The 12,990-nt window shown below is 41.5% G+C and overlaps 1 protein-coding gene across 3 annotated transcripts in view; it reads left to right on the top strand.

Annotated features, from left to right (window-relative positions):
- CLSTN2 (calsyntenin 2) overlaps positions 1-12,990 on the top strand; it is a 650,414-nt gene that overhangs the window by 231,681 nt on the left and 405,743 nt on the right. For all 3 annotated transcript variants that reach the window (XM_060298550.1, XM_060298549.1, XM_060298551.1), the window contains exon 2: positions 10,304-10,426. In XM_060298550.1, the coding sequence (XP_060154533.1) occupies positions 10,304-10,426 (123 nt within the window). The remainder of the gene's footprint in view (positions 1-10,303; positions 10,427-12,990) is intronic.

Below are 12,990 nucleotides of genomic sequence, written 5' to 3'. Positions count from 1 at the left end.
GTGGCGCAGTGGTTGAGAGTCCGCCTGCCGATGCAGGGGACACGGGTTCGTGCCCCGGTCCGGGAAGATCCCACGTGCCGCGGAGCGGCTGGGCCCGTGAGCCATGGCCGCTGAGCCTGCGCGTCCGGAGCCTGTGCTCCGCAACGGGAGAGGCCACAACAGTGAGAGGCCCGTGTACCGCAAAAAAAAAAAATAATAATAATGTGGATGGGCCTCATCCAATCAGTTGAAAGGCTTTAAGAGCAAAAATGGAGTTTTCCCAGAAAAGAAGAAATTCTGCCTCAAGACTGAAGCATTAACTCCTACTTGAGCTTCCAGCCTGCAGGCCTGCCACATGAATTTCAGACTTGCCAGCCCTTGCAATTGTGTAGGCCAATTCCTTTACACACACACACACACACACACACACACACACACACGTATCTATATATGTATGTGTGTGTGTGTCTCTCTCTCTCTCTCTCTCTGTCTGTCTCTCTCTCTCTCTATATATATATATATATCTCCTATCTCTATCTAGCTCTAGCTCGAGCTCGAGCTCTAGCTCTATCTATCTCTATCTGTCTCAATCTCTCTGTCTCCCATTGGTTCTATTTCTCTGGAGAACTCTGCCTCTTCTCTGGTCTGTTCAGTCTTGGCTCTTCTGTGCCCCCTCAGAGCACTTGGTCCAAGGCTCGACCCACAGGGGATGGAAACAGCTATATGCTGCTGCATTGACCTCTGGTTGGGGGAGGAATGACCCAGTGGGGTGGGCACCTCAGTCCTTCCATTAGGGACCATGACCTTGTATGATTTCCTTAAACTCCCTGAACCTCCATAACCTCATCCATGAAGTGGAGCCCATGCAACCCTCCCACAGGGGCGATGGGGAGGATTTCATGAGACCGCACACAGTAGGCCCTCCGGAGTGGCCGCTGCTGATTAGTCATGTAGTGGTCGTGGTTGACAGTGGATTACAGAAAGAGTTGTAGACAATTACATGTAGTAGCATCCATTCCAAAGTAAGTTACGGGCTGGTTTTAGGGGTTAGAGATATTTTAAATGCAGTGAAGGATGAGATATTGAAGTAATAACAATCTTGGGGAATTATAGGTATGACAATTTAGTGCACACTTCAGTCCAATAAGGTTGTTCAGTAGGTACGACATTTTGTGTGGAAGTGTGTTGGCTCTAGTAATTGAATGGGAGCATTAAACCATCACAGTCTTTTCCTCCCCTCTTCCTACTCTAAAAGATTTTTTCCTGAATGGCTCCGAATCTTCTTCACAGTCTTAATCTAATCTTCCCCGCCCACCAGTAGATTTATTGGGTAACTTGGGCATGTCTGTATGGGGCAGGCTGGGTCCCATGGGGGTCCTCACCGAAGCTGTGGGTGTTGAGATTCAGAATAAAAGGGCCTTTACTGGGGACATTTAAGGTGCTCATCACCACTGATTCAGCTCTGGCTTAGTGTCTCATTTCATCTTCCACCCAGTAACCCTGTGGTGTTGGTATTACCTCCATTTTCTAAAGGAGAGTGAGCAGAGGTCTGGGAAGATTGATACTTGACTAAAATACCCTGTTGGTTACATAGTGTCAGAACTATGACATTAAGCCCAGTACCACTTACACCTAATCTCAGGGTCTGTCTTGGGCCAAGCTTTGGGCAATTGGCTTTATCTGGATGGCTTGTGCAGAGAGCTGAAAAATCGCACTTTTGTGAGATTACACAATTCCCCAGTGCACAGTTCTTGCTAGCCTTTCTCCTTGCCCACGTGCCAGTACCCAATGGGATAATGGTATATGGTTCATCCCCAGGCTGGGGCAATTTAGGTCATGACTTTCAGAGAACCCATACTCTAAACAATTGAATATTTATGGATGGAAAATGACAGATGGGAGGTAAGAAAAAAATAGGAAAGGTGGATAAATGTATGGATAGATGGATAGAAGGAAAGGAGGAAGGAAGGGAAGGAAAGCACTGGTCCGCCCTCACGGAAAGCACCCATCAGCCATCTTTTCTTCAAATGCTTTTTCAACCCAATTAACACAGTATAATGTAACCCTCATCCTCTGTGAATCTTTGCATATGTGAGTCACACACATGGGATTTGCATTTAAAACTCTCTAATTGGTACCTCTAGCAAGAGATATATAGTGCCTCTAATTAAGTGATGGCAAATGTCACCCTATGTTTTGCGAGGCACACCCTCTTTCTATTTGGGTGACGTCGCAATACCTGCTCATTGGAACCAAAGAGCTGCTAATTGCTTCAGGAGGTGCTGGGAAGGCAAAGGTGTGCTCACCTCATTTATCAAGGTTCCAGGCACTGTGTCAGGACCTGTGGACATCATTGTGACTAGGATGCTTCCTCTCCTTGAAGAGGGGGAAGGAGGGGCAAGGAACCAGCTAATGGCAATGCGGCGGACCTATAGCCTAATAGCAGGCAATGCAGGGTGACAAGGTGTACAGAGGAGGACCACTGGAGGAGGGGGGCTGGAGCTGCCTCTGGCAGGATGAACAGGCAGGAGCCAGGAGAAAGGAGTGTGAGGACAGGGGTAGACAGCACAATGAGGGCAAAGGCGTGGGTCACGGAGGGAGCGGGGGTCTTTGGGTGGCTTCCCTGATCTTGTGGTTGGAGAGCAGGAGAGCTTCTGATGGATCCTAGGCAGGGAAGTCAGGACCAGATTTGCCCTTAGGCAGGCTTACCTCCACCTAGACACAGATCCCATCCCACCCTCACTCCGAAGCAAGGAATAAAAATACTTTTTGAAATGCTATGACAATTATTGTAGTTAGGAGTCATTTTATTGCAAGAACAGACACCTACTCAAACTACTGCAAACTTAAAAAATGATGGTTGGGGGAAGAATTATTGAAAGGCTTCACTTGGGAGCCTCAGACAAGCCACGGCAGGCTGGCGAGTCAGTGAAGGGTGAGCGGGGCCAGGACTGGAGAACAGGATGGGGGGCCAGCCTCTATATCTTCTGCAGCTGCTTGGGGTGCTTCTCTTCTCTCTGTATGTCGGCTCCCAAATCCTCTGTCTCCTGACCGATTAGCTTTCTTGGATTTTAATAGCGTTCCATCTCCGTCTAAATGTTGGGTTGGGTGATCACTGCATGAACGCCAGCCCCAACTCCTTATGAATTTTCACCTCAAGTGCCCATCGCCAAATACATTATAGTTTCTCGGCCTCTTAAATGAAAGTTTAAAGATCCAACCAACTGGCCCAGCCTACTCCACCCACGAATGCCCCCTGGTCTAGGCAATTCTACCAGGGGATGGAGTCAGAAGGGGAAACTGCGCATGGCAGGCAGAACAGCCTGACAGTCACTAGAGTGACCCGTTTCCTAAGATGTAGTTAACCTCACTGGAGCATTTTGCAATCAGTCTGGTATGTTTTTACTCACAATTCACTTTTACCCAGGGAGAATTCTGAGGATTGAGGAGCTAGCAATGGCCAGAGGGTTAATTGAAGGATGTAGGTAGAAAGACTCAAAGGGTGAATCATCAGCCCCTTGGCCCTGCTGCTTGGATTGAGAGTTAATGCAGCTTTTCAGTGGGTGCATTGAGTGGAAGCTGAGAGACGAGAGCCAAGACGTGTTCTGTGGATGCATCTGTGTTCTAGTTAAAGGCGCACTGAGGGGCAAGACCTAATTTCTCTATATAAATGGAGCAGAAATATCACACTGGCATTTCCTCTATATGAGTGCAAAGACACAGGCATTTTACAGGTGCTGAAACATCATGGAAAGGAGACAGGACAGAGGCAAGAAGCAGTTCCTAAGCGGGCATGATATGACAGAGTTCAGCCTCAAGAGGGGTTGTATAGCAAACAGGGACATTATCTCGTGAAGAACCGATGAAAAGTCAGTTCTGAAGTTACAACCAAATGGAGCAAAGCGTGTGCTGACTGGCCTCAGTCTCTTGGAACAAAAAGGCAAAACGTTTGTCAGGGAAGGGAAGAGATTAAATAGGAAATTACAGCCGAGCCACCAGCATCAATACCTATGGCTTCTTTCTGGAAAGGAGATGGTTCTCCAGTGTCTCTTGAAGTCAGAGTTTGGAAATGGTTCCTGGATGATTCTGTGCAAGCCAATAAGCCCTGGGTGATGTAGATGATATCCATCAGTCCAGCCTCTTAGCTGGCCTTGCCCCTCAAGCTATGGTCTCCAACCAAATATAACTATTCACATTCCCTCCCATGGTGTAGCAGGGTGCCTTTACCATCAGGCCCTTGCCCATGCAATGTTCCTCTGCCTGGGACCCTCCATATCTTGTATCCCTGCTTAATTCTTACTGCTCAGGACTTAGAATCTACTTTCTCCAGGAGGTAATTCTGGATTACCATGGTGGGGTGAGTACTTCTCTCTTTTTCCATAGCGGTCTGCTTTTCCTCTTCTTACCTACCTCTTGCTACACTGGTATCGTGGATCCCTTTCTAGTCTGAGAGTCTCTTGAGGATAAGGACTTTGATTTTGTCCCATATTTATTCAAGTATAATTTATGCACAATACAATTCACTCTTTTTAAATGTGCAAATTGATAAGTTTCAACAAAGACACATAGAGGTGTAACTATCACCACAATCAAGATACAGAACAGTTCCTTCAACCCAGAAAGTTCCCTTGTGCCCCTTTGCAAGCAGACCCTAGCAATTACTGATCTGTTATCTATCCTTATACTTTGGCGTTTTCTAGAATGTCATATGAATGGCATCAAACAGCATGAAGTCTTTTGTGTCTGACTTCTTTCATTTCACCAGTGAAATCCTTTGGAGATTCATCCATTTTGTCGTACGCATCAGTTGATTTCTTTTCAGTGCGGAGTAGGTGTTCATTGTATGGATATACTGCAATTTGTTTATCCATTCACTAGCTGATGGCCATTTTAGTTTCCACTTTGGCGCTATCCTGAATAAAGAGTCTATGAACATTTACCTACAAGGGTTTTTGTGTAATTTATGTTTTCATTTCTCTGGGATAAATCCTAGGAATGGAACTGCTGAGCCATTTTATAAGAAATTGCTAAACTGTTTCCGAAGTGACTATATTATTTTACATTCTTACCAGCAATGGATGACTTTCAGTTGCTTCACATCTTCATCAGAACTTGGTATTGTCCGTCTTATTTTAACCACTCTAGTAGTGACATGGTGATATCCCATAGTGGCTTTAATTTACACATTTTTGATAACTATTAATGTTGAACATCTTTTCTTGTTCTTATTTGCTGTTCATATATTTACTCTGGTGACAAGTGTGTTCAAATTTTTGCCTTTTAAAAAAAAACATTATTTGTCTTATTTTTGTGTTGTAAGAGCTCTTCATAAATTTTGGATTCAAGTCCTTTATGAGCTATGCTTATTTAATATTTTCTCATAGTCTGTAACTTTAAAATATTTTCTTAAAATTGTTTTCCAAGAATAGAAATTTATATTTTTATAAAGTTTGATGAATCAATTTTATCTCTTATGATTCATGCTTGTTTTTGTCCCTTCTAATAAATCTTCACCTAATCCAAGGACACTCAGGGGTTTTTTTCCTTTGCTTTCTTTTAAAGGTTTTGTAATTTTAACTCCTACATTTAAGATCATGATCTATTTAGAGACAATTTTTGTGTATGATGAGCAGTAGAATTGAAGTTCCAAAGTAACATTTAATCAAAGGACTATCTTCTCCCCCACTGAATTATCTTGGAACCTTTGTCAGAAATTGACCATATGTATGTGTGTCTATTTCTGTACCCTTCATTCTTTCTATTGACCTGTACGTCTATCTTTATGTTAGTATCACACTGTCTTGATTACAGTAGCTTTATAATAAGTCTTAAAATCAAGTAGTGTAAGTCCTCCGACTTTGCTCTTCTTTTTCAAAATTGTTTTGGCTATATCAGGTCTTTTTCATTTTCATATAAATTTTAGAATTAGCTTAACCATTTTAAAAATTCTGCTATTATTTTGACTTGGGTTGCATTGACACTTATAGATCAGTTAGGGGAAAATTTACATCTTAACTATATCGAGTCTACCAGATCATGAACACTGTCTATCTCTCCACTAAGACCTCTCCAGGTCTTCATTAAATTCTCTCAGCAATATCTTAGAGAATTTACAGATCTTGCATGTATTTTGTGAAAGTTATTCCTAAATGTTTCATTTTTTGATGCTATTATATTAATAAGTTTAAATTTCCAATTGTTTATTTCTAGTACATAGAAATACAATTGATTTTTATAGATTGACTTTCTATCCTGTGACTTTCCTCAACTCACTTATTAGCTCTAGTAGTACTTTTGTAGATTTTGCTTCATTGATGATCATGTTCTCTGAAAATAAAGACAATTTTACTTTTTCATTTCCAACTTGAGTGGGAAAACATTCACTCTTCAATCATTAAGTATGATGTTAGCTATAGATTTTTATAAAAGCTCTTTATCTGAGTGAAGAAGTTTCCTTCTATTCCTCATTTGTTGATAGATTTAATTATGAATGAATATTGAATTTTGTCAAATACTTTTTTCAGGGACATTTTCCCCCATTTTACCGCCGATGTTTAGACTGTTTTTGCACATTTTAAGTACTCCATAGATATTTGTTGAATGAATGAAGCTGGGCTAAATACCTCTGAGAATGTAAGGTTATACTTCAACCATTCAGAAGCGTGAGATGAGCTAGGGGGACTTCAGAGTATTTGAATGCTTAGTCATGTCAGGAATACTAGATTTGCCTAAATGATCATGCAGTTTTTACAATATTCCCATGAAGAAAGTGTCTCCATTTTACAAATGAGGAATGAGTAATAGATGGAAAGATTAAAAAGCTATAATATTGTTGGGACGTGGGGAAGTAGTTCTGTGTTTCATTACTCATCAGAAATAAAAAGACAATCAAGACAATCATTAAGTTCAGAAAACAAAAAATAAACAATATGATATTGCTTATATGTGGAATCTAAAAAAAATGATAGAAATGAACTTATTAACAAAATAGAAACAGACTCACAGACTTAGAGAACAAACTTATGGTCACCAGGGCAGAAGGGTGAGGTTGGGGGGAGAGATAGTCAGGGAGTTTGGGATTGACAAGTACACACAGTGCTATATTTAAAATGTATAACCAACCAGGACCTACTGTATAGCACACGGAACTCTGCTCAGTATTACTATGACACAACCTAAATGGGAAAAGAATTGGAAAAAGAATGGATACAGGTATATGTATAACTAAATCACTTTGCTGTACACCTGAAACTAACACAACACTGTTAATCAACTCTACTCCAATATAAAATAAAAAGTTAAAAAAATAAATGAAGGAGGCTGGTTCCAAATATAATGCAAGTTAAAATGGAGGATGATCCAGCCATTTGATGGAATGAATGAATCAAGAATCCAACTGGTCTCTATACAAGGAATGGTGTTCTTGGAATGATGGTTGGACCACTAGGAAGGAAAAGTAATCCTTGCACGATAATTGGCTCAGCCATGAATGATATCCTTGTAGTCAAAGCAATGTAAATTTAAGTTACTGGTTTGCAAACCTGAGGATTTGATCTATACACAAAGCAAAGAAGATTTCATTGGGGTTACTCATCAAAGTGCAAATGTTTATCAACCTTGACAAAGCAAAGTTGAGATAGATCTGAAGGAAGTTAGAAAGTGAGAGAGAAATGAAGAAATTTTAGGAATATGAACCTTTTTATTTTCCAAAAAGGGAATATTTAAACCCCTCTGAGACTCAGCTCCTCACCTGTACAATGAGATACGGCGTCTCATCTAGAGGGGTTGTTGTGAGGATTAATGAATGAATGTAAAATGCCTAATATGTGGTAGGTACTCAACTAACTATAGTAGTGATAGAGAGGAGAATCCCCACTAATGATGCAGAAATCTCGACTTCTTAACTTCAGGGTCTGCAGAGCACCTTTCCTGTGACACTTTCACTGCCCAGAGAGCAGGGGGGTAATGAAAGAGCAGGGGCTGTGTGGCCAGTGGAATGACATGACAACCCTGTGGGCGGTGTCATCTTCCCCATTTTATAGCTGAGGGAGTTGAGATGCTGCGTGGCCAACTGACTTGCACTGAATCAGCCCTGAAGTGGCTAAACCAGGGCCACAGCCCAGCAGCCGTGACTCTAGATTCCGTTGTCTGCCACTGAGCCAAGTGGTGCGTGAATCTGCAACACTGGGTAAGCTCCTGGTATATCTTCTGTACACATTTCTAATGAATAGGCCCCTAGGTTTAATTAAAGGAAAAAAAGGTTAATTATTTTTCCCAACAGTCACAAATTATTTACATTGCATTTGTGTTGATGGCTAATAAAAGAGCAAAGGAGTGTGGGGACAACCCAGAGTGGCTGTAATTCTTCCAGGGTCCATAATGAAGCACTAGTTTGAATGCCAACAAGTGAGCATGGCTGAGCCTGCTGCCCCATTAACACCCGCTCTAGGCAATGGGCTCTCTACCCTGGGCATGATTCAATCATCAGAAATAGGTCTCAGAGGCCAACAACTGAGAATAGCAACGCATATGTCCATGCCCCGCTAAACTGCCCCTCGGTTAGTTCATGGTTGCCGTGGAATGGGTGACAAAGGGCAAAACAGTGGCCCAGGTTGAGCCTACCACCAAGCCTGGAACAGCTCTTAACTGACCTTTCAAAGCATGATGAAGTGGGAAGGGGACAGAGCCACTGCCACAGATCTGTTCTCAAATCTATATATAAGCTTTTGCTTTGCCATGGCTATTGAAACAATATGTAATATGTATTGTGTGTATAATATATATTATAATGTGGGTTATATAGTGTAATGTGTATTACATATATTATGATATGAGTGTGTGTGGGGGGGGCACCTTTTGGATATCATGATGTAGGAAAGAGTTTTGGGTTTTCACCATTGTTAGTTATTAACCCTGTGGCCATCTTGGGAAAGTCACCCCTTGTGAAAGTGGTTTCTTTGTCATTTCCATAATGATCACACCTACCTCTCAGGTTGCTGGGGGGAGCATTGCATATGTGACAACGTCTCTTAAACTGTGAAGCAGGTTGTGAGGATTAGCATTAGGACAGCTTTGGTTATTCTAGGGCTCCCTATAATCTGTCATTTCATTTCGAAAGCAGCTACTCTGCACCCAGTTTCCTCTGGGGGAAGAAAAGGACAAACCAAGGAGCTCCCGGTTGAAGAATTAGATCACTACTTTAGGAAGATCACTCTTAATGTCAGTGTGGAGGATGGATTGGAATGGGACAAGACTTCTTACTGGAAGACAAGTCAAGAGGCCATTGCAGCCATTCACATAGGAGAGCTGGGCCAGAGACAAATCAAGGGGCTGGAATTAGCAGAAATAGGATATTCACCAGATAAGATTTTCACATAGGACTATTACACCAATCCTGGTACAAGTCTTAGTGCTGGTTGACTTTAAGTTATCTTGTATTCATTTGCTTGTAACAAAGTACCACAAACTGGGTGTCTTAGAACAGCAAGAATTTATTGACTCACAGTTCTGGAGGCCAAAAGTCTGAAATCAGATTGTCAGCAGGACCATGTTTGCTCTGAAGGTCTCTCTTGTAGATTTTGGTAGTTCCTTGGCTTGTGACCGCACAACTTCACTCTTCACGTGGCGCTCTCCCTGTGTGCATGTCTGTCTCTGTGGCTAAATTTCCCCTTTTTATAAGGACACCAGTCATTTTGGATTAGGGCCCACCGTAATAACCTCATTTTAACTTGATTACCTCTGTAAAGACCCTATCTTCAAATAAAGTCACATTGCAAGGTACTGGACGTTAGGACTCCAATCCATCTTTTGTGAGGGGGGGGCACCTCAACTAGTAATATATATATGATATGCATTTTAAGTGTATTAATTGTACATTATACAGTATATCATTCAGCTGATCAAATTATTGAAGAGCAACTTAAAATGCTATATAATTTAGACCATTTAGATAGACTCAGTCTTTAATGGATCAGAAAATATTAAAATGTTTGTTGTATATTTACACATTTGTTGGTACTTATCCATATACATGTATATAAAATTTAGTAACAGCTCCTAATGATGGATTGGAAAAGATTGAGGTCAGAAATCCCAGCACGCAGTTGTAATCTGCTAGTTTGTTGATTGATAATGGATTTTAACTCTGAAACATCTCTGAATAGATAGTAGCATTTAAGAATTAAAGCTTTTGATTAACTTTTTAAAATATCTATACTGGGCATCTAGAAATAGAAATAATGGGATTTGGGCAATATTCATAATATTATTATGGATTCAAATAGTGATCTTAAAAGTCAATCTTTTTGTTTCCATTGTTTTCCAGTGAACAAGCACAAGCCATGGATTGAGACTTCGTATCATGGGGTCATAACAGAGAACAACGACACAGTCATTTTGGACCCACCACTTGTCGCCCTGGATAAAGATGCACCGGTTCCTTTTGCAGGTGAGATGATAGCTTAGCATGGTTGGGCTCTGCTCATTTGGGAGACAAGTCGGGAAACCTCCAAGAAACCCAGGCTTGGGCTTCATTGCTCTTGTCACTACCTGTGGCTCTCACAGATCGGCTTGTGCTTTCAAAGCTGTATGCTTCTTCTGATTCCTGGTGTGGATTCTGTATCTCCTTATGGTTTTTCTCCTTGGTGTTGCCTGCAATGCAAGACCCTTATATCTTCTTGTTGTGAGAGATGGTATATTGCTGAAGTGGCCTCTGGAGTTGGAAAAGCTGGGTCAGCAAGGCCTGTGGGGGAATTTTCCCTCTAGACAGAGGGAAAATTCTGTATCTTCTCATCGACACGAGAAGATGTGTAACCCACTGTCCCCACTACCCACATATCACGAACGGGTGAAGACTTGTAACTTGGTAGATTGACAAGAGAAAAAGGAAAGAAAAAAGGATGGGGAGTTATTTGCTCAGGGTAGGACAGACTTGTGCCCTTGAGCTTCAAAATGGGTGTGGCTTTTAGAGGAGGAATCTGGGGGCAGTGCCATTTGCCCTTGCAGCTTGAGACCTTTCTCATTGTCATCAAGATGACCACTGCTTCCTCCTCTAACCTCCTGCAAGGGCCAGATCCCAGGAGGGGTGTGTGAAAGAAGATGGCTGTGTCTCACGTTTCCATAGATTTTGGCAAAGAAAAGGGGATGGGTGATGGCGGGGCGGGGTGGGGAGGGGTTGGACAAAGAATTTCTGAAGATGCCTACATCATGAATGATATTGTTAACACTTTATAACTGTCAGAAGAAAGACAGGACATTTAATGAAGGTTTTCAAGATTTCTGGAAGATTGCTTTATGATTGATGGGTGCCAGGCTGAGGTTTTTACCATGATGAAGTCTAGTTTTTCTGACAGTTTGTCTGTTACGTTATGAGCTACTTGGGCAGAAAAAAATGGCTCTTTCACACTTCTAAGAGATAAGCTCTGTGAAGTCCTGTTTTTCATTACAGAACATTATAAAGTAAGGAGTGAGGGGGTGAGTTAAATGGGGAAATTCAGCCTTATGTGAAGACAAACCCATAAGCATTCTCGCAGAGCATGGGGGAGATAGTCTAGACTCTCAGAAGAAGGCTTAATCTTTATTTTATGTAGAATGATAACCACCAAGGGTACCTAACTGTGACTTCCATGGTGTTTAGAGTTGGGACATTTCCATACATCTTCCAGCCATCCTCAGAGGTCCCAGCTCAACCAAAGGCCACTTGGCAGTGTGAATCCCATGCTGTCTTTTCCACAGTAGATGAGGTGTCTTCCCCAGACCTTCTTTACCAGCCTGGGAATATTCCAACTCATCCCCTTCTTGGACATAACTATACTGAGGTTAATCAGCAATTCTCACCAACCCCCTGGAAATGAGATTTTAAAACAAACACTAGCAAAAATGTTTGGGTCATGGGAATGTTTGGACTGGCATGCACTGTGTGCTTTAAAAAATGAAATAGAGACAGCATTTAGAAGTTGGGAAAGTTTGCATAAAACCTGCAGGATTCTGGTTTATCTTGATGAATTAGATCTGAAATACAGAGTTGTGTTGCGGCTTCCCTCATTAGACTGAGCATGTGCAGGTCCTTTATTCATCTTTCCATTCAAGTATGTGACCCCTCTTTAAGATACAAGAGAAAAAACAATGACATATTAAATGGGAAGTAAACAGATGCTTTTAAGTCACTGTAAGGTAGTGAGGCTAACACTTTAAAAGTGAGGGATGTGTCTGTTTATTCGTTGTGTCCGCCTCAGTGTAGCCCTGTTCTCATCCAGTAGTGTACTAGGAAACTGAGGTCGTTGAACAAGCTGTTCTACAGTAAACTTATAAACTCTAATGTAAAGACCAAAATGGAAAAAAAAAAATTCAAACAAATCTGCTATTTGAAAGTTTGGATTACAAACACTTACCTTCCTCGGTTGTCGACCTGAAGGACAGTTAATCATTTCACCTGAAGATTGACCAAAGGATTTCCTTCAATTCTAAATCCATCAAATACTTTTAAACTTGAAGTTGTATTCACACCATCAGATGTGACCGCAGGTGTTCTGACACCTCTTGAAACTAAGGTTTGCTTCTAAGCGAAGCCCTGAGCAGTTATTTCCATCTGAAGACAATCTCTACACTCCGCCTGATATTGGCAGCTACGTTTAAAAAAAAAAATCTAGCTAAATGCATCAAAATATAATCTTCCAAGTTCTTATGGGTAAAAAGTAAAGGTGCTTTTTAGAATGGTCAAAGCTGTTTTTCTCAGTGTTATTTATGATTGGCTCTGAGACAGGACACAAACACTAACCAGTCATGCATGCTGCAAAGAACATTTATCTTAAAACATTTATCTTAAAAATAAAATACTGAAGAGTTATTTCAGATCCCTATCGTTCTCATAAAATTGAAAAATTCGTATCTGCCAGCTCCATCACTTCTTGAAGTCAACTGCAGCTTTTGGTCCCCCCCTTATCAACTGCTCTGGTATTGTGTGTCAGTTTTTCCACCCTCATCCCAGTGGTCTTTATTTCCAGCTTAGCCAGT

The sequence above is a fragment of the Globicephala melas genome, chromosome 4, assembly GCF_963455315.2.
Source record: "Globicephala melas chromosome 4, mGloMel1.2, whole genome shotgun sequence".
Taxonomy (NCBI): domain Eukaryota; kingdom Metazoa; phylum Chordata; class Mammalia; order Artiodactyla; family Delphinidae; genus Globicephala; species Globicephala melas.
The sequence above is the reverse complement of the archived record's forward strand: the minus strand, read 5'-3'. Positions and strand labels throughout refer to the sequence as shown.